Here is a 22,592-nt window from a genome sequence, read left to right on the forward strand (position 1 = left end):
AACACACTTCTATAGCATTTTAATCCCTTATTTAATTAGTTTGATTACCGGGAGGTTGTTAGGCAAATGTTTGTAGACGCTTTAAAAAAAACCCATCAAAACACATGTTCTGACAGAGCAAAGCAGTCGTAACAGGCTGTTTATGATCAGCATGGTAAGCCTTTGGCCACTTTTGCACCAGAAAGTGCAGCATAAAATACACAGCAGGTCAATGAACATGTGAAATGTTAATTATGAATAACTCATAATTAAATGCAGAGGGGCGTAATAGTGGGGATCAGGTTGGATCAGCTGCAGTGTCAGGTGATCAGGTGTGTCACAATTATAGAGCACATTGTGTGTTTCGCTTTTTCTGTTTAAATTAACGTTTCTCTTCTTGTTTCCAGCTCTGATTAAACTCTGATACTTTATCTCCTAACACATGTCTCTTAACACGCCGCCTGTGGGCGTGACCAGCACGGCCGTGGGCGGGGTCCTTTAACGTTAAGATGACGCCACACTGAGATAACGATTCTACGTTAAGCACGCCACGGTAACAAAGCAACAGACCGGAAATTGACTCAAGCTATTTCTATAATAAAAGCACGTGTTCTTTTTCTTTTCTTTTTCTCAGTTTAAAGCAAAAACAAAATAGATATCGAGCAAAGGGCTTGTACAATGCAGCTTACAATCCGTTTCTATATATAATTTTACTGTCATAAATACAATGAGAAATGTGAAATATATGTTCAGTTTAATTTATTCAATTATTTTTTGTATACTTACCTTCTTAAATCCCAAATAGTTGTAATTAGAGTAAAATAGTTCACTAATCTCTGGAACTGACATGGTTTTCTATAATTTGTGTAATCTTTTGTATGACCTTGTATTTTTTCTTTTTTTCTTCCTTTTATAAATTTTGTTGTTATTTATTTATGTATTTACTTACAATAAAAAAAGCTTCAGTTTTACTGTTTTTGTTGTTTTGTTTTAGTTTTGATTGATTTTATTTTATGTTGTGTTTCATTGTCTTTATTCTAGATTGTCTTTTATTATTTATTTTGGCTTTTTTTTCGTTGAACGTTGAGGGAAAAAATATTGCTGAGAAGATTTAATTACAAATAATAAAATGCATTGACCAAAGACTAATACTACATGCTTGAATAGGAATGTAAAAAATAAAAATCCGACTTTAGGGGACAAAAAAACCTAAATGTCCTATGTTGTAATACCACTTCCAGTTCGGAAGTGCCTAATAAATATCCTTCATAGTGTAATCATTAAAAAATATAATAGTGACATCCTCTTATGAGGAAATTATCCAGGACACATATTTTAGTTTTTAAAGCGTTTAAATATATTTTAAGAAGATATACAAGTGAAATCTAATGAAAAAGATGACATTACATCAATGCAGTTTTTGTAACGTTTAGCTCGTGTTAGATTTTGTTTCGAAACTCTAAACCGGAAGTTGTTTTTCATTAGCTGTTATAACTCTTAACGGAAGTCCTTGCAGGCAGCCGGCGGTAGCTGAAGGAATCTGGCTGTGGTGTCGGATAGTACCGTGAGTTACTGTGGATCCAGCAGCAGAGAGTCTCAGCATCCAGCCTTAATCTTAGCAGGCGCGGAGACGTTTTTTGTGTCAGTGAAAGCGAACATGATGGCAGCCCTGGGCAGCGCCGGTCGTTCGATCCAATGTGAGTGTGATTGCGCCGCCAAGTTAGCCTGAAGAGAAAACTTCCAAGTTTTACTGGTTTTCTGAGGATTTAATGTCAGGGCATAAACAGCATCACAGCGCTTATTTTACACAGTTTACAGTCACTGAATTATTTTATTTTTATTTGCCAGAAACTCAACAGCACGCTTCTGACATTGACATCAATATTTTGTAAATGTAAAGTTAGCTCAGGGGATAGCATAACAACTTCCTGGCCGGATGTGCCCCTCGCTTTTAACAACCTCCTTTATTTTGCCATATTACTGACTTTTTTTTTTTACCGTCACCGTCGTCTTTTTTGGAATACATCGAACCCAGGGTTTGTGTATAATACCCATGCGGTTAGGCGGAAAGGCTAAAATTATCTGAATGTGTTACCATGATTGCTCTCTTATTTTGTAAACGTTGGTGTTTCTGCGGCTCATTTCCACAAGCTTGACGCGGCAGAGCTGCGTCCCTTTAGGTTGCCGTGCGAACGTGAGCGTTACATAAGGGATTTATCCCATGCCTAGGCTGCATTTGGTGAGCGTCAGGTGGCCTGAAACTATCGCCAGTGTGCACATACACTTCGCGTTTTAGCGCCGGGAGGAAGAAAGAAAGACTCGAAGTTACACAATTGCAGCTCTGTGAACTTGCGTAACCTCAGCGAGCCCCCTGGCGGTGCGGCGCGGTACTGCTGGGAGCGGTTATGAAAGTGAAGCCGGCTGAACGCATCGGTTAGACTGTATAGTTATTATCATTATTATTAGAATAATAAAGTTTATTTCCACGACAGCTTTCAAGAAGTACTTTCAAAGTGTTTCCCAGGATATTTGAAAAAAAAGGGCAACGATCTAAACAAGAGAATGCACGCAGTTAAAACGGCAATAACAGTTTAAAAGCTCATTCATGACTTCAGCTTCATAATCCATAAATAAATCTGTAACAGATCCACTAATCTGAGACCACTTTAGGATTTATGGGTACTTTTAAAAAGTTTAAAGTAAACTCTGTATCTGCCAGGAAGCTGGTGTTAAGTTCACTCTTGCCCAGCAGCTGGGGTTTGAGGCCTGAGTGGGTTAGGAAATTATAACAGTCCAAACATGATGAGATGAAGCAAACAAATCTTTATTTATATAGACTGTTTCATCCCAGGTGGGGGCAAAATTGCCTCATTCATACTCTATGAACAGATTTATAACTGATTCAGACCATGCATGTGCACAGATGATAATGAATGAAGGCCATAACTTAAACGCACACATCTATCATTATTTTTTTTGTGTGTTTAATATTTTGTTTTTCAATAAACCCCCAAAATGCCCAGAATGACAATGAAATTTTAAAAAAGGCAATTAAATTACACGTTAAGACCAGAAAGACCAAAAAATCGTCAGCTTGAATCCAGCTGTGATTTTGTGTGAGCGCTTACATTTTATCTGCATTTCTATGCTCATATCAGTGCCCATTTATCTGCACAAAGCCTGAACCAGTGCAGCCATGACAGATTTAAAAAGGAGCCAAAATGCAACGGTAAAATGTTGTTGTTGTTATTATTATTATTATTATTATTATTATGTACTATTTTAATCCATAAGCAAAATAGAAATTAAGATTGTTATTACAGCTATAACTGTAGTTTCACAGTACTTCTTTGGAGAGTAGCATTGGCTGTGTTACCTCTGTGATTTTTCTGGAAGAGAGACTTTTGAGTTTAATGTAACAACAGATTTGCCTTCTCTTCACCTTAAAACTGATCCATGGTTGAACTCTACACTCATTACAAACTGATCGTTACGCTCACTCACTGATTCTTGAGCTAATAAAATCATCTAATTGTTGTTCCGATGAATCGCACTGTTTCTTGTTCTTCAGTTGCCAGGAGCAGCTTGAGTCTGAGTTTGAGACGACGCTCCACTGCTGCAGCCGCCGCCTACGCCCAGACTCCAGAGACGCAGGAAAACAGGTCACACACGCCACACTCGATTTCATGTCTTAGCGAGGACATCTAATTGAAATAATGCTTTCCCTAGCTGCTTATCCTTACCCTAAATATCAAAAATGAATACCTACCCTTAAGCCTTTGCCTAAACCTAACCATAACCTAATTGTATCCCTGACACTAAAACCACATTTTGAGTCTCAAAAATGCCTTCAAACTTGTGGGGACCAGGACCACAAGGGCTGTTGGTCCCCACTAGTGATGTGCGATACCACTGATTTCCTTTCTGATCCGATACCAAGTAAAAGTCAGGGTGGTATCGACGATACTGATCCGATACCGATACTCTGTACAAAAACGTAATGTTTCATTGTATTTCATAATACAATATATAATTGTATTATGAAATTGTAATAATATAACTTCATAATTATTGCAGGACATCAGACTACTTGTTCTTTTTGCTTAATAATGTAGAATTATCATGTAGAAATAAAAAACCTGAAGTTGTGCCCTATTTGAACATGTTGAGAGACAGACGTCTCTCAGGGAGTCCTGAGAGACGTCTGTCTCGCCCTAGCAGCACCTGTCCCTCTCCTCCTCTTCAGTTCGCCTCAACATAAGCTCGTCATATTCTGTGATGTGATTTACTCTCAGGTGTTTGACGAGGTTAGTGGTGTTGCCACAACACGTCACTGTCTTGCCACATGTATCGCAAACCGCGCCTCGGCCGTTTGTGGAGGTAAAATACGTGCACACATGACTCCATTTATGCTCAGCCATTGTTGTGAGTGCGCACGCCAGGGGCTGGACACATTTATACAGCTGTGTTTTGCACATGACTATGAAAGGCGTAAGAGGAAATAGTTCCTTCCAATTTAGACAATCCGAATGATATAGTTTCTTTCCACTTTGTTCCTGTTAATGAAAAACTACAAATTTACCCCAAAGTACTAAAATATCGATATTTTAATATGAGAATTGATTCTAGAACATAAATGACTGGTATCAGAAGAATCGATATTTCAATATCGATCCGCACACCACTAGTACCCACAAGTATAGTAAACTTCCAATTTTTGGTCCCCACAAAGATGTTTATACCCGGCGTCCACAAACACACACACACACACAAAATATGAAATAGGTGTAAATGGCTAAAGGGGTCTCTAAACACAGAGTCAGTGCCAGAGGTGGGTGGATCAATCCAAGTATTGGTATTAGATCGATACTAGCCCGATAGATTCGTACTTTCTATCATCTATGTTAAGTTTGCTTTAGCTGCTCTCCTATTGATTGATTTATTCCTTTTATTTCAGAAGCAAAGTCTAATAAAACCGCTCCACACCAGTGTGCAGGGCTGTATACACAAAGATTCCTGACCTTGTCTAAAAAAACAAAAAACACGTTTCACAAAGCATCTTGAGTCTAAAAGAAGGTGAAAGCCTGTCAGGAGTGAGGAGGGGAGAAGACGTCCTGTAATGATTAAAGAACAAATAATGGTGGATTTCCTTTCATCTTCTGTGAAATCGTTTCTCCTGGTCTGACCTGCTGGGGTTCATTAGAAATGACAGGGACTGTTTTCACCAGTTTGTCGACATCTTCTCACACAGGACCCGCCTCACGCCTCTTTATAAAATTCTGTCCTCCTCGAGCTGACAGTTAAGCTATATTTATGAATGCGACAGCAGATTATTGGAGTTCAAAGCTCACTGAAGGGTTTAAAACCTTAGCAGTGAAACATGTTTCTCGGAGCTGCTACGGCTGTAAGGCCTGCAGTGATGTAGCGTCAGAGGATGGAAAAGCAGCAGGCAGATAATTCCTGCTGAGCTTTGCCCACATTGGTCTACAGCATAAATGCTTTTATGCAGTTTTTTGTGCATAAATACATTGGCGTCTCCTCCAAGCAGGTTTTCTTCTGTTAGGGGAAATGTTTACCCTTCACTACCAATTTTCATAACTGGACTTTCATTTATTAAAGCATAAAATGCATTTTTGTTACTGAGAAGTGGGCATAAACATCAGAACTTGTTGTGTGTGAGGAAAAAAAGATAAATGACCTTTATTAACTCTAGTAGAGCAGGGCGATATGACCAAAAACATTTATCATGATATACATTTGAAAATTTGCAATAACGATATAACTGACGACATAATTGACACTAGACAAAATACTTTACAACTCCACAACTTTTATCAGTGCAAAAACCCATCAATGTATTTTCACTTAAACAAGCAGCTGTTTTTTTTTTGTGCATTAAAGTTATATAAAAATGTAACAGTGCAAAATCCTTGCTGACAGTTTAACCAAAAGACATTTCCAGTGGAAACTGGCCGACAGATCCTCAGCATAACCATGTATAATATCCACAAAACTTGAAGAGGTTATACACACACAATATGGTAATATTATGTTGAAGCACAGTACGTATCCCTCCGCGAGGCTCCTGCCTACGATAGCCGTAATGCTCCAACAATCCATCAAGCGGTGCGGCTTCGTAGCTTAGCAAAGTCGTACTGAAACATTTGACAGATTTTCGAGCGCCGTGTACATAAAATCGTTTCAAGGTCAGTAAACACAACCAGAATTCATACATAAGGCACACGGGATTATAAGGGGACCTGTTGATTTTCAGAAAAATCAAAGGATTGATTTTAAGTGTGCCGTATTTTCCAAACAACACGGTAATAACGACGGCCCGCTAGCATGCTCTACCAAAAATAGTGCTTTGTCGTGTATCTGACGGACGAAAGCTAAATCAGTTCCACACCACTGAAGTTGGAGCATTTTTACAAACCAATTCTGATTCATCCGTTTCATTCAACGATCTGTTTTCGCTCTTCTCATTCTGCGTCGCCGCCATGTGCTTATGTAAACAAAGGCACTGCTCATGCGCGTTTTACCCATATTCTATCGCGATATTTCATTTTCCTATCGTTGCCCAAAATTACACCGGTATTACCGTGAACGGTATGATATAGTACAGCCCTAAACTCTAGATCAGATTTGTTAATTTGCAATTGATTAACATTAAAATACAGACTGCTGAATGACCTGACTTTGTACTTTGTGGGGTGTAAACGCATTGAAGCACTGAGTCTGATTTAGATCCTGTTTGGCTCAACTTTTCATTATTTATTCCAATAATTTATGCCTTTTGTTCTTAAACGATTAAATTTACCTAACAGAAGCTCCCCCTTGAAATATCTTCCCAGTCCCCCTGGCTTCCATCCATAATTTTTCTGACCTAGATTTGGCCTAGTGCACAGTTTCTACACAGTGTCACATCTTTTAGGGGTGTTAGATGTGAATTATTGATCGTGACTCTCTCCTGTCTGCAGGAAGCCGAAGACGGGGATCCTGATGCTGAACATGGGAGGACCCGAGAAGCTAGAAGATGTTCACGACTTCTTGTTACGCCTCTTCATGGACACAGACCTGATGAAACTCCCAGTACAGAAGTACGCACACAGAGATCACGCTGCCTTAAATGCAAGGAATTATTTGCAAATGTGAACACAAAATATAGTGACGCAAACAGCTGACCTTAGAGTTGAGGTGGTCGGTGTTTAACAGCTGGGATCTCGGTTTCCCAGCGCTCGCTCCATGCATTTAGCCCGTAATGTGAACTCTCCGGTGGACAGGATGTAAACAGGATATAAAGCTCTGATAAGAGGTCCTTCCTTCAAACAGTCCTCTGTCATCATTATTTCAGCAGGGCTTTGTGGGGATCTAGTGGATTATGTTATGCTCTCGTGCTTTTCTGAAACTCCCCAGATGTTTTCTGTTTAGATTATGTGATGAATTAAAAGCAACTGCTTTATTTTTGGGTTTACACATATGTAAGCACACACAGTGGGGGCGGGCGGTTTGAGGAAGTTTGTTGGGTGACGGCTCTGTGCTGTGTCCGTATTTCATAACGTCCCACTGAGAAGAAAAATCTTTGTGGTTTTTAGCAGCACTGATCCTTTTTAAAGCAGGCGTGACTGACCCAAGATCACACACTTTGACTTCAAAGATTGCTCCACCTCAATATGAATGTTTTATGAGCCACTTATTGACTTTATTTAGACCTCGGGCGGTCCCGACCCCGAGGGAATGAAGCGCTATAGCGAAAGTCTGGATATTTGGGTGCAAATGTGTCCTGTGACTTAACCAAGGACGTCATTCCAAACCAGCAGTTTGATCTGAACTGAGTTCACTCTGTGAAGAGCTTTCCAGAAATTAAGACCCGCTTAATGCATCCAGTTCAGGGTCTTGGGGTGGGGCTGTCACAGGATAAGATGCGGGGTACACCCTGGACAGCTCACCAGTCTGCTGAAGGGCCTCGTGCATGGTTTTGGGCTGTGGGAGGAAGCTGGGGTACCCATACAGAAGGACCCATGCTGTGAGGTGATGGGGTTGGCCACTGCACCACCGTGCTGCCCTCCACATAAATGCACATAATGCAACTTTCTGTACAGTTTTGGAACATTTTTAAAACATTGAAGAAATGTCAAAGTCGAACTGTAACTGAAACACAAATGACTAAACGCGTTTGTCTGTCAGTCGGCTGACCTCGGTTGGACCTCGGGGGTTAAGCCTTTCTTACACTTGAAGCTGTTTGACTGTAAAGTAGAGAGATTCCCATCAGCCACTGCTCCTCTTTGTTTGCTGCTAACATGCCGGGTTAGGATGGTGAGCATTTCAGCATGCTAACATTAGCAGGGGGTCAAATGACAGCTGTGTCTAAGTATAACCTCACAGAGCAGAGCTCCCTCCCTTTAACTTCTATTTCACCCAGAAGTGAAGCTCTTTGTGTGAAGAATCTCCTTTTATTTATTTATTTATTTTTAAGTGTCATGATTGTAATCTCTGCTCTGTGTAAGAAAACAACACGAGTGTCCGTCTCCATGTTGTCCAGCACTGAGACAAACCTTCCTCAGAAGCTGGACAGAATAATACTGACCTGCTAGGCGGTCGTGTTGTGCATGTTTTGTATAATTTTAGACCGTTTTGTGTTTCTGTTTTATTGTTTGGCCTTTTAAAATGCTCAAATATGATGGCACAAACTCCTTGTAACCCTGCACCAGTGCTCAGTAAGGTCTGTTTGTTCATCCATGCAGCATCTGCTCGTTGGACTACAACAGCATTTCATGATGTAACAGGATGAATCCAACTAGACCTGACAATAGAAATGTTAAAATAATAAATTCCTGCCATCATTGTGTACTTGGTGGTCACTTTACCTTTCCTGCTTCTGGCCATTTTGAGCAGAGTTGTCTGACAGGTTTCCCTGGGGTGGGAAACACAAAAACGGTGCAAACGTTAGTGCTTCTTGCTTCTCGCTGCAGAAAGTCCATGCTGGAAACTCTAAACTAGATTTATTGTCTGGTGTTTGGTGACGCTTGTGGACATGAATCTCACCTCCGTGTCCATGGAAACTGCACATCTTACTGAAAATGTTAATAATGAACCTTGACCCTTTAAAGCTCCAGAAATCACACGTTATAGTGCTGTTACAGGTCATTTGCTTTTCTTCTTCTTCGTTGCTGCGCAATAATTCACTGTATTAAATCTGTGATGCATTAAGTGTGAGTTGTGTAACTGCAGCTGTGCGATCTGCCTCCCGCTCTGCAGTAAACTCGGCCCATTCATCGCCAAGCGGCGCACACCGAAGATCCAGGAGCAGTACAGCAAGATCGGAGGAGGCTCGCCCATCAAACACTGGACGTCCATGCAGGGGGAGGGCATGGTGAAGCTGCTGGACGAGATGAGCCCTGAGACGGGTGAGGATGCCTCACAGAGGCCTCCGCTCCTCCTCAAATCTGACAGCTTACATGGAGTTAAAGTCATGTTTGGAGGCAGTTTGTGTGCTTTTATTGAGATTATGGTTTGCTTGGCTGTTGTTGGCAAAGTGTGTGTGAAATGGAGATAGTAAGACAGCGAAGGAGTGTCTCCTCACACGCCTGCAGCACACCTCACTGATAACACAGCAGCAATCTGAAAGCTGACCAGATCTGTTAGAATTTGGTCTAAAAGCACGATAATCTTCATAAAAACCTCCCTTTAAGCTCCTGAAATGTTATTTTTATTTGAAGATTTCAATTAAACTGCATATCCTGCATATTCAAACTGTAATGTTGCCAGTGAGTTTCTCCCGTGCTGTCTGGTCATTGGCTGTTTCTTCTCTCTGCGCAGCTCCTCACAAGTTCTACATCGGCTTCCGGTACGTTCACCCGCTGACGGAGGAAGCCATTGAGGAGATGGAGAAAGAGGGAGTGGAGAGAGCTGTGGCCTTCACGCAGTATCCTCAGTACAGCTGCTCCACCACAGGTGACACAAGCAGGAAATGATGTCTGTTAAATGTAGAGAACATGTAAAAGGAACAATCAGAAGATTACTCAGACGTTTGTGTCCGTTAATGCCGCCACACCCAGGGTGCTGTCTGCTCTGCGAGCTCCTGATAAATACACTCTGTTCTCTCCAGACTAAATCACACTCAGCATGTTCTCAGACTGTTCCAAGAACGCCCAGCTCACACGTGAGGCAGGCACACTCTTCAAACCCACAATCCATCCATGAATCGGTGCCCACAGACTGTTTTTGGGTTACAAAATATGCATCTGAGGAAGAAACTTTGAGGAAATTTATTGATTAGTGATTGGCAGCAGCAGAGAGATTTTATTCCTGTGTAATGAAGTATTTCTCAATGTGTTTTCTTTTGCTCACAGGCAGCAGTCTGAACGCCATCTACCGTTACTACAGCAACAGAGCTGACAGGCCGAAAATGCGCTGGAGTGTCATCGACCGTTGGCCCACACACCCTCTGTTGGTGGAGGTTAGAGACACACGCACTCATTTTCATATCTTAGTGAGGACATCTAATTGGCATAATGCTTTCCTTAGCCGCTTACCCTAACCCTTATGATTAGGCTAATTCTAACCCTGACACTACAACCACATTTTAAGCTGCAAAACTGCCTTCAAACTTGTTGGGACGGGCATTTGGTACAGTGGAGGCCAATTTCTGTCCTCACAAAGATGTCTAAACATGTGTGTACACACATGCAAAGTAAAACAAACTAGTACTGATGTACACGATTCTGCCAAAAGTATTCACTCATCTGCCTTCACATCCATATGAACTTGAGTAACATCCCATTCTTAATCCATAGGGCTTAATATGATTTTTGACCCACCGTTTGTAAAGGCTTCAGCTCTCCTGGGAAAGCTTTCCATAAGGTTTGGGAGTGTTCATGAGAGTTTTTGACCAGTCTTCCACATGTGCACATGTGAGGTCAGACACTGATGTTGGGTTGGGCGAGATGGCCGGCTTGGAGTCTTTGCTCTAATTCATCCTAGAGGGTTTGAGGTCAGGACTCTGTGCAGAAAGGAATTCAGTGAGCTCCTGAGAGCGACCCATTCTTTCACAGATGTTTGTAGAAGCAGTCTGCATGCCCAGGGGTGCCTTTTTTTTTTCTTTTTTTTTTTTTAAATAAATAAATACACCTGTGGCAGTGGGAGAGATTGGTATATTTGATTGGGTGAGTGAATGCTTTTGGTAATATAGTGTGTAAGAAAACAGAGTCAGTCAGTAAGTCACCACGCAGCTAAATGACCAGAAAGCAGTTGTGGTGGGTGATCATGGCAGCTTTTTGTCCTGACTGTGTTTTATCAGCTGAGGTAAATTTCACTAGCTGTGTTTATAATACACCCTAAGTGTGTGTGTCTGTGTCCAGTGTTTTGCAGAACATATCAGAAATGAACTGCTGAAGTTTCCAGAAGATAAGAGAGATGATGTTGTCATTCTGTTCTCGGCACACTCACTCCCCATGGCTGTAAGTATGAAAAACTACTATCAGTACTGCTCTAGCCTCAAAGTAACATGCTAATAAAATACTCAAGTTTCACTCACCAGAACTGGACCACAGACTTCTCTAAGCTCTGTACTGCATAACACTCATTATATTTCTCAGATAATTCAAGTAAAAGGCTTAAAAGGGTCATAAAATCGAGTGAAGTGACTCCAGCTTGCAGCAGCTGTCGGTATCACACCCATCACCCCAACTTTTAAACTTTAATACATTTGAAGGGGTGGATTATAAAAATGAGAACAGGTTTTTGTCACCAGACTGTAAAGTTTGGCATTTGCTGTCACAGTTTCTGGGGACTGACTCTTGGAAAGGAACGAATGAAGCCAGAGTGGGGTCTGGTCCTTATTACTGATGACACTGATCAGATGGTACTGACACTGACACTCTTATAAAAACTGATGTGCTTTCCACAAATTACTACTAAAATTTACTGATATTTCTCAGTATAGGCATTTCCTTTCACAATGGAGTAGTAGTATTTATCTCTAGAAAACAAAACCCACTTCATCTTCATTTTCTTTTCGTGTAAAGAAGTACACTTTAAAAACTATTCCGATTTGTTACCTGACGGTTCATCAAAACAGATGAAAAACCTGAAATATCTCAACAGAAATCAGTGCAAATTCAGTTTGTCTTTGCTGTTAGGAAGCCTATAAAACTGTTTTCTGCTGCTTAATTGGTTAGTTTGACAGCACATCTTTGGCATCTATATCCAACATGTCACCAGCAGTTCAGTGTAACTACTCACACTTTAAATCCAGGAAAGTCCCAAACTCTGTGATAGGCCAAGCTTCTCAGATGAGAGATCTGATTTCCTCGTGCCTTGTTAGCTTTCTTTGAACCATGCCATTAGGCAACAGAAGGTTTTTGTCCAGCTGAAGTACTTTCTTCCAGCACATTATTCAGGAACTGCTTAATGTGTTAATGTTGCTTAGCGCCGTGCTGTTGTGTGCCCTGTGCTGCAGGTTGTAAACAGAGGTGACCCGTATCCTCAGGAGGTGGGAGCCACAGTTCAGAGGGTCATTGAAAGACTGGGTCACTGTAACCCCTACAGACTGGTGTGGCAGTCCAGGGTGAGTAAACATCACTCGCTACGTAATTGAATAAACCAGCAGCACCACCTAGTGGTGACAGTGTGCTGTAATAATCAGGTAACGCTGCATACTCAACACTGATCACACATCAGTTTGTAATGCTTATCAATATGGTTTAAATTCACTGAGCGTATGCTTTGCTGTTTTTCACACAACTTTCATTGTCAAAATGCTTTTTTTGTTTGTTTGTTTTGTTTATTTATTTACTTTTTGGCATTATTTCACCCTGAGCCTGACTTTAAAAAGACAAAAACGCACATAGCGACATGGTCACCACAGGCCAAAGAAAGTCTGTGACATTCAGCGACTGAGTAATGATGGATTAAGTGACCACTAGTGATGCAGAGTGGGCAGGTTCCAAGTAAGGGGGGCATCAACACAAGAAACAATTTGCTCATCACTTTTAACTTTGCAGCTGCCTGGTTGTTGCTAAGGGACGTTCCAGACTCCAGTTGCCTAGGTAACCCTCTATTTTATTTGCCACACCATCAAAATACAGATAAGAGCATCCTTTGCTCTCATAGGTAGTCGCTCCATTCGCCTAAAAGTTCAGTAAAGTTTAACTTGGGATTTTCTATGGGAAATACTCAATGTCACCTAGGCAACCGGAGCCTAGACTGTCCCCTATGTCACCATCGGTGACAAAATGCTTTACTTCCTACATGAGCAGGAGCCCATCTGGTCACCGTAGGTAAGAATAGATTTGGGCAGTGCTCACATTCCTGGCAAATGTGTTCAGTTTTTCTTTAGTTCTGCAGACAGACTCTTCCAATCCAGCTTTACCTTCTTATTATACTTACATGCAGCTAAACTATTAATATTATTTAGACCTGGCCGGCCTGCTTTTGTGTTTTGTGTTGCCACAAGATGGAGCCACTTGTCTGACTAATATTTTTGCTATTTCAGAGTAGAAGCCCTCAAAGCTCCTCAGTGCTCAGGTCACAGGGCCTGGCAGCTTACATAATTCACAAATGATAAAAATTTCACAGTGGAAGAGGACTCTGAGCTGTCACTGGCTACCTGTAGGGCAGAATGAATAACCCAACAGGGTGAAAATGCACAGTATGTGGTACATACAGTAACACAGGGTACCAGAGATAGCCTTCCTGCAAGAAGATCATGGTATCAGTTTTATTTATTTTATATTTAATGGGATTTCAAGAAAGGTCACAGGGTCGTTTACGTCCTCACTGAACCAGGAACACCTTAAACCACCTTGGACACGTCATCCATCTATAGAACTTAAGTCAGCCATGTCCTGTGTGTGGTCTCTCAGGTGGGGCCCATGCCGTGGCTCGGTCCCCAGACAGACGAGGTGATCAAAGGTCTGTGTGAGCGAGGGAAGAAGAACCTGCTGCTGGTGCCCATTGCCTTCACTTCGGACCACATAGAGACCTTACACGAGCTGGACATCGAGTACAGACAAGTGCTGGGAGAAGAGGTGAGAGGGGAAAAAAGCAGTGTTTATATACATTTCCTCAGTTTTATGTAAAAATTAACCGGTACATAAATACTGATTTAAAAGAACAGAATAAATCTGCAGCAGCCTTTGGAGAAATAAACTGAAGCAGGCAGAAAGTCAATTACCCAGACCTGCTCTTTCTCTAAAGTCCTTAGAAAGATTCATTAAATAGGGGAAACGTATTTATGCATTTGTGATCTACAATTAGGGCTAAGGTCTTTGTACTGGTTGTTTTGGTTAGCTAAAGTGTGTGTATGTGTGTGAGGTTTGTTTCCAGCAGCCCAGTGCCCTCTGTCTGTCTGAAGGCACCAGTAAAATGGCCACCAATCAATGTGACTGGTGCCATAAAGATACACATTCTTATACCCATGAGGAACCATCGAAATCGTTTCTAAACTTGAACCTGAAGAAACACATCTGTCTTACAGTCCCAAGTTTTGAGGTCTGAAATGCTAAAAAAAAACAAACATACTCCACCAAAAATGTGTAACACCTCTACACACTACGTATTAAATTCCTCGTGTTTGGATTAATTTACTCCAAAACAAGACTGTCGCATTAACTGAGCGTTTACTACCTTTTTTCTGTGTGAGTCTAAATTGTTGGTAGATATGTGCAGTTCCAGTTTTTCCCAGTGGGCTGGAGAATATCATGACGATCATTTTAACTGATGTGTTGTGGTCGTGAATCACATATGAGCTGTGGCAGTGACTGCATTTTCTCTTTGGGTCTATTGAGTTTCTAAAGCTCAAAAGCCAAACGAATGACTGCATAAAGCTATAAAATGGAGTAAAGCAGCAAATGCTGACCTTTTAAGTCCACAATCAAGAGACTCTTTGGTGTTCTGACTCCACGTTCAGAACAGAAACTCAGACAGGAGCAAAGGAATGAGGAAAAGGGGGGGGGGGGTTTGTCCCCTAATTTTGCAGTTTTCTAAGATGTTATGAACATTTGTGATGTGTTGTTATTTTTCTTTCCAGTGTGGGGTGGAGAACATCAGGAGGGCCGAGTCATTGAATGGGAACCCTCTCTTTATGAAGGTACCTGTCACACACTAACCTGACCCATGTTTGCAGAACAAAGATTTTCTTTAAAAGAAATGCAGATGCCTAACATGAAGTGCCACGCTGGTTTTTAAAGTCATGTTTTGATCCCTTGCGTTGAGCATTTTGGCTCTAATGTCATATGCAAGTGTTGCATATATCTCAGAAACGGAGTTGTTAACCACCGACTGCCCTTTATACAGTCCTTTTTACTTCAAATATGACCATAATTGACAAAATGAGCATCATCATCAATCAAATAACAGTTAAAATGAGCAACTTGGACAATAAACCCATCAAGAAACTCTTCACTGAGGTCACAGATCAAGTGAGAAGTAGGGTCGTTTTTCCCATAGACTTCTATGTAGTTGCGGCTCTATTTTATAACCAAAGGAGTTGCCCTCTGCTGGTCATTGGAAAGAATGCAGATCCAGCTTGCATATATATTCGTAAAACAATATGAAGACTGACAACGGGTAATTATTAAAAGGTGCAAATAAATGTGGAAAAATGTTCAACCCCTTAATACAAAAGAATAAGTGTGAGTTTTCAATTGGTAGATAAATTTTCACTCATGTTCCCAGACTGTAAAATATTCAGATTTCTTTTCAAACTTGCAAACTTACAGCTCTGTCATCAAACCTTTTCTCTATTAATGCCAGCAGAAAGGACGAGTAAAGTAAATGACAACAGTATATGTACAGTAGAAGAAGAAACGAGCAAAGATAAAGTTGAGGTATGCTGCAATGTTCCCGTGGGGCATGTTCATGTCATATGACATTTCTTTCCTGTCGTAGGTGAAACCTTTTCGTTGGCACCATAGAGCTTTTTACCACATAACATATATAAGAAGTTAGTTCTCACAGTAAAACTTCTGAATCTGAATGAGGTGGATGTGATTTAACCTTCTAGGCGAACTGCATAAAATGATGAAACCTGTCATTTCCATTCCCACTAGGTGGCGCTCTAAGCAAAGATTATCATGTACATGTGTTCCAAGGCAGGATTTCTATCTATGAACTTTGGGGCAGATTGGGCGATCCAGGTTTTGAGCTGCAGCAACTTTTTGTGTTTTACTGTTTCATGACGAATTATTGAAATTTGCCCTGGCACCATGGAAACGCTCTTTAGCAAAAACGCAAAGAAGAATTCATTAAAGTACACTGCCTGGAAATTGCTAAAACTGGACCAAAGTTGCATTGTAAATTAAAAATGGGGACCTTCCTGTTGTGTTCAGGGTATGGCTCTCATAGGTGTTTTTATACCTTTTGGGATGACACACATGTGAGCCAAATTTCATACATTTACATAAAACAAGCGGCTGTTTCGTTTGACTTTGCAGGCAAGACCCATAAAACCATATTTAAGTATGAAATCTGTAAGGGGGTCAAAAGAAGAGATGGTCCTGTGAAGTAGCTGCAGCCATGAGATGGTGAATGAATGAGTGAATGCCTCCTTGTGTCCTTCGTTCTATCCTTTATCTCTTTCCTTCTCCATTGTCACTATTTTTCCTTCCATCCCTCCTTCCTTTCCTCTCTCACCTCCCTCTCTCCCTTCATCCTCAACCCTGAAACCCTTCTCACAACAGGCAACTCCTCCAGCTGTATCGTGTGTGTTTGTGCGTGCGTGTGCACAGGGTTTATTAAAGGAAAGGGGCAGATCAATGGGAACCTTTAGAGCTGACTACAGTAGAACTGAACCGCCCGGCTGGCTGGCTGGTCAGGCCCGCCGTGCTCAGAGACCCCTTGCCGTGTGTGTGTGTGTGTGTGTGTGTGTGTGTGTGTGTGAATCAATATCCAGAGGATGATTAGTTGGTAGTTACTGAAGGATGGTTTCCTTGGTGTGGTTTTTAGTTTCTCAGTGAGCTGCTGCCGTCTGCAAGTAGCAGCAGCTAGAAAATACAGAAAAATGCATTCATCAGGATTTTTACTGCACACTCTGGCTGGTGTTGAAGCTTCATTTAAAAAAAAAAAAAAAAAAAAAAAAAGTTCCCCTCAAAATTACTACACCTAACAACTTTTTAAAGCAATTTCAGAGTTGCAAAAAATGTCACCTGTAAGACTAAAATTACAACAGTTCAGGTAAAGTTTTGGAGCGCTCCTGTCATCCTGTATGTTTGGTGTAAGGGGATCTTAAGACAAAATTTGCACTTCAGCAGTTGAATGAACTATCATGTGACTATTGTAACACCCACCAATAGGTGCACTCGCTCCAGTCTAGTGCATTAGCTGAAGTTGTAGTTCATGTTCACTGTGTTTGTAACCTTGTTGAGTAAATGATCATTTGCTCACAGATGTGGTCAGACACATCCACTCATCGTGGGCATGAATGTCGTGGTAATTCTGTGCTTTTAATGATATCTTTGAGCGGTTCTTTTTCCAGAGTGGAATAATTATACAGCCTACATCTTTAATGACTATTTATTAAAAAAAACAAAACAAAACACTACAAGTTGGTACACAACTTCATTCATTTATTGTTTTTTCTCAGTTTCAAACACACATTAATTATGTATGCAGGTAGCAGCTCTGCCAGTTGCTTTTGGTCACATATCCTGCCAGAGGCTTGTTGATGGATACCATTTGTCTTGGCAGAATTGGTAGCTTATTTAACTTGGTCTCCTGGTGCAGATCTGGCTTTAAGCATAATCCACAAATTTTTCAATACGGTTGAGGTCGGGGATTCGGAAAGGCTATTCCAAAGGCTTAATGTTTGCCTGCTATTTTAAAACTAGTTTTGATATGCGTTTTTGATCATTGTCTTATTGGACCAACCACTTGTGTCCAAAGTTCTACTGTCTTACTGATTTGACAATTTTGGAGGTAGTCCTCCTCCTTCTTTATTCCAGGCCTATTAACGGGAAGTTAATATGCCTTGACCTTATCAACTTGAAATACTGCAGAACCTATAGCACAACATTAAAAGATTTAAGTGTACATGTATATTTGAGCCTGTGTGGATTAAAGAAAAGGATTAAAAGTTCTTGTTTGTCTATTTATTTTCTATTTAATGTCTTTCTAAGACATTAAAGATGTATGCTGTACAATCCTGTTTAAAACAAACACAGTGAAAAGGATTCTTATTGGCTTTTTACCCACAAAGGTTTCAATTCTGATTATAGTAACCACCACCATTGCTTCAGTGCTGTGTTCTTTATGCCTTTTAAAGCTTAATATATATTTGCTTTGCCGGGTTACAGCATTAGTTACAGCGTAGGGTTTCAGAAAGGTTTGCAGATATGTGCCCAATGTAGAAGTTATACTTAAGATGGCCTACTTCCTTTTAGCCTTTAAAATTAAAATGCTGACTCCAGCCATCTGTTTACTGGTTATATGGAGCCCTAATCTGTGAGGCACAGTTTGAACATACTTGTCTGACTGCTGATATTCATTTATCTCGTTCAGGCCTTGGCAGACCTGGTCCAGTCCCACTTGAAGTCCAACGAGCCATGTTCCCGTCAACTGACCCTGCGCTGTCCGCTTTGCACCAACCCCACCTGCGGAGAGGCGAAATCCTTCTTCGCCAACCAGAAGCTCTCATAGAAACTCAAGACACACATTCTGATGCAGCAGGGCTACCTGTGGAGGAGCTCGAGGCCTTCTTCTAAAAAGCTTCATTCAAACGCACAAGCCCACACCACCTCTCCAACAAGAGTGTCAGTTAACCAGGAAATGCCACCAAGAAAGGACCAAATGGTTTCTGCAAATGTATTCCCACACACACATTTACTTTAGGTTTTGGTCTTTAGATGGGACTAATATCTGCCTTTCAAAACCTCTTTATGCTACTTAAATTCATCATTTTATTTCACCAGAGAGGTTAAACCGTCAACAGATACCATTTGGTCAAAGCTTGTGTAAATTAGAGAACTGGGACATCACATGACAGGAAAAAATTGCACTAAAAACTGCATTTCCCCTTACTCACATTCCATTTGCTTTGCGCCTGCAAACTTCCATCAGAGACCCCATTTTCTTGCCTCTTCGCTGGTGCTAAATGACTAACAGTCGGCCATGATGACACAACACGCACCCAAAGGGTTCTGGGCTGTCTGGCCATTTCCTTCGCCCTTCATCTCACCTGCTGCTTCACGCCATTGTCTCTCCAGGTGGTAGCCCCGCCCATCCTGTTGTAACTCCTGCAATTTGATTGGAGGAGGTTGGATCCTGTGTGATAGGAGGGTACTGGCGGGCTTAAGAGAGAAAAAGAGGTTCATATTTAAATTAAATAAAACGAAATGAATTCTTGTGATGATCCTTCATCTGCTCTAATTTCATAAATGAACCCCAGTGAAGCTGGGAAACTAGAGTCACACACTGACCCTGTGAGTGTCATAAGCAAGCTAGAAAAATACGTTGCTTCTGTTTTCCTGCTGAGGGAAAAACGGAAACCAAAACAAGTCAAAAAGCGATGAGGGATAATCGAACTGTTCACATCTTGAGCTGTCCGTATCGGTAAAGGTCCAGCCTGTGAGTTAGGGGTTGTGTGCAGCTATTTATTTTGAGAGCGATTGGCCCAGTGACGTGACCAGGAGATGAAACAGTAGCTGCATACTTTTTTTTATTTTTTTCAAATAAAGTAAAATGAATGTAATGAAGAGACCAGTCAGAAATGTGACTTAAAATTGTAGCTTAACAAGGAAGAAGTTACCATAAAATTGTGAAACTATATCAGTGAAGCTGCTCATGAACCCTCCATGAGGAAAAACAAAGAGGGAACAGACGTTACTGGTTTTTATAGTAGCAGTACTGTTTTCACAAATTGAATAACAGCCACCAACATCATCAAGCTTAAAAATATCTGGAAAAGGGGGGGGGGGGAATGACATTGTCTGTATCTGTACACCTGAAACTGAAGCTAAACCTAATCTCTTTAAAGATGAGGAAAGTAAGAAGGAAAAACAAGCAATTAAAAAGAAAAACTAAGTGATCAACACGAGATATCCTCACATCTGTTAAAGGTTTTAAAGGCTCGTACAGCTATAAGGCCGAACCGATTTGGTTTCAATGGGTGTAACAATTCTGAAAAGACTAAAATCATCATATTAATGCTGCTTACTCCCATTTTTCTATTGGGCATCACCAACTTAGAGTTTTTTGTTGCTGTTATGGTTTCTCTTGTGAGCCAGTAGATCAGTACTAGTTGAATACTTTAAATCTTCTTTATCAGTATAGGTGCTGAGTCGGTGTCAATTCCATCACTCTCTAACCAGAGCCAACGTCAGAAAATGTCTTTATTCTTTAAAGTATCCCATCCTTTGGGGCATGATAAGAACTGGCTTCAGTTTGGAAGGACTGAACAAAATGTAGATGAGTGCAGAGAAGTAGCTCGAAAATGACATTTGTCAGGTGTTTAACTGCAGTTAACCTCTGACTGCTGTCTGCATATAGAAACAATTCATCCTGATATTATTGTATCCAATTTAACCAGTGATTAGTCTGAATTAAAGAATTCTATAATTGATTTCAGTGTGGGTTGATAAAACTCCAGATGTCGTCTCAGTGACTGCTGGTTTGATTCCACCTGACTTCCTGTTGTCTTGGAAATGTCCGGGATTTGGGAAGTGATGTTTGATAGTGATGTGTCGGTCGCGAACGAAATGGCTCTTTGACGTGAACGACGCGAGCCGGCTCCTTATCGCGAGCCGTGGAGTTTTTTTCTTTTCTTTCTTTCTCTCACCCTCTCTCTCGCACATTTTTTCCGCTTCACTCGCACGCGAGCCTTGTGCTTTGTGCTTTGTGCTGGGCAGAGAGGGGAGGGGCGGTAGTTATACTCGCAGTAGCACAGGAACAGAGCGGGAGGGAGAGAGAAAGAGAGCCAGGGACAACAACGTCAACTGTATTCAGTTGTGGATGATAAAGGATTCAGAAAGTTTATTCATGCAGGCCCATAAGATAGAGGATATGCATCTTATTTTTATTTATATTTAATTGTGTTGTGCTTTCCAGTGTTTTGTTTTGTTTCACTTTAAATTGGTTTAAAAGGAAAAAGCTGAACATTCATATAGTTAAAAGAAGCACGTACAAAACACAACAGAAGTGCTCCAGGATGCTAGGCACAGTGTTGAGCTTTTGTTACCTGGTGGCTACACAAGCCAGCAAGTACCAACGACCAGATTTGGTGTGTGGTAGTAACAGGTAAATGAACTTTTTTTTTTTTAAATTATTTGAATATATATGAGTGCCTGTGTATAAATACACAAACAATACACATATGCTTTCAATTGTGTAATTTAAGTGATCGAGGTAGCTCTGTTTTGAAGTTCAGTTAACGCTAGAAATGTGTTTTGGAGTTTGTACGTGTTTTGTCTCTTGGGGCCAGCACATATATTTATATATAAACATATATAAATAAAACCACCAAGCAACAAAACAACCTGAAGAGCCAGTTGGGAGCCGAAAGAGCCGGCTCTTTTTAGTGAGCCGAGCTGAAAGAGCCGGTTCTCTAAAAAGAGCTGGAAATCCCATCACTAATGTTTGACCTCTGACCCTGTTCCTCCTTTACTGGTTTTGTTCTGTTATGCAGTGATAATGTGCCTTTTTTACACTGGCTGACTAAAAATACTGGACTTGTGCTGTGTATGTAAATTATACGCGTGCTTAACCAAAATGCTGACAGAACTCCATCCTGAAATCTGAATTTGCGTGTTTCTGCTGTGGTCAGTGCCATTTATTTAAAAATACATTAAAAATAAAATCTAACCATAATATCCAGAAAGTAGTTAAACTGCTGGGGCTTTACTGCACATGTTTCAGTAATGACCAGTCTCTTTAAGGGTCTCCTCTCCCTAAAACTCCACTTTCTTCTGTTTGGCCACTTTCTGGAAGCTTGCTTTTTTGTGTGTGTGCTATTTGGAACTATGACCATGTGTAAATTTTGCAACACTGTATCATTGTGTCAAAAACAGGGAAGAGCTACAGATATGTAACATTTAAAAAGTAGCAAGTACAGGATATTTACATAGTTTAGAAATGATATGAAAAACTGAAGGCTTGAACCTGTTTGTAGAAGCTAATGGAGCTCGAAATCAGCCTTTTCATGGTGCAGGTCATTCTCATATTTTTGCCAATGCTTGCAAAAAGTTTCTAAGATATTTTTGCTCCTACATTTTTCTGCTTCAACTGTACAACACAGACAGAAATGCACTATACAACGTGTACTCATCCGATACCAGACGTGTTGGTGTGCTTCCACATTCTTTTTTGTGTGTGTGAGAGTGAAATGCGTGAAGTATTACTCAGTCTCAGTGACTCCTTTTTAATGTCAGCATCCATAAGCTGTCTAAAGTGGTTTGTCATTATTATTGTGACCCATGATGTGGGCTTTCAAAACTGCTTTGCAAAGGATTAAAGGAGTGTCTCACTGCTTATGTGCAACTAAAAGACAAAGTTGACCTTCATTAAAACCCTGCTAACAATGGGAAAAGGTCACAGCAGAAAGACATTCTCAGGGTGTGTGTATCCTAACTTATTTTCAATGATCCTCAGTGTGTCCGCTTGGACAGCTGGTGTGACTGTGC

The 22,592-nt window shown here is 40.8% G+C and overlaps 1 protein-coding gene across 1 annotated transcript; it reads left to right on the forward strand.

Moving 5' to 3' along the window:
- Nucleotides 1-1,462: 1,462 nt before the first annotated feature.
- fech (ferrochelatase) lies at nucleotides 1,463-19,320 on the forward strand. The gene is made up of 11 exons (XM_026174501.2): nucleotides 1,463-1,676; nucleotides 3,551-3,641; nucleotides 6,960-7,079; nucleotides 9,238-9,386; nucleotides 9,799-9,933; nucleotides 10,332-10,438; nucleotides 11,340-11,438; nucleotides 12,440-12,547; nucleotides 13,845-14,009; nucleotides 15,011-15,070; nucleotides 18,478-19,320. Exons 1-11 carry the CDS (start codon nucleotides 1,637-1,639, stop codon nucleotides 18,613-18,615), a joined length of 1,212 nt encoding a protein of 403 aa, XP_026030286.1. The 5' UTR covers nucleotides 1,463-1,636; the 3' UTR covers nucleotides 18,616-19,320.
- Nucleotides 19,321-22,592: the final 3,272 nt, after the last annotated feature.

The sequence above is a fragment of the Astatotilapia calliptera genome, chromosome 7 (genome assembly GCF_964374335.1).
Source record: "Astatotilapia calliptera chromosome 7, fAstCal68.1, whole genome shotgun sequence".
In the NCBI taxonomy this organism is placed as follows: Eukaryota; Metazoa; Chordata; class Actinopteri; order Cichliformes; family Cichlidae; genus Astatotilapia; species Astatotilapia calliptera.

Bases quoted from the DNA above. Each gene is read 5' to 3' on its own strand.
- fech (XM_026174501.2), top strand. From the start codon at position 1,637: ATGATGGCAGCCCTGGGCAGCGCCGGTCGTTCGATCCAAT. The intron at 1,677-3,550 runs GTGAGTGTGATT...CTTGTTCTTCAG, and splicing joins CGCCGGTCGTTCGATCCAAT to TTGCCAGGAGCAGCTTGAGT. The intron at 15,071-18,477 runs GTACCTGTCACA...TATCTCGTTCAG, and splicing joins GGAACCCTCTCTTTATGAAG to GCCTTGGCAGACCTGGTCCA.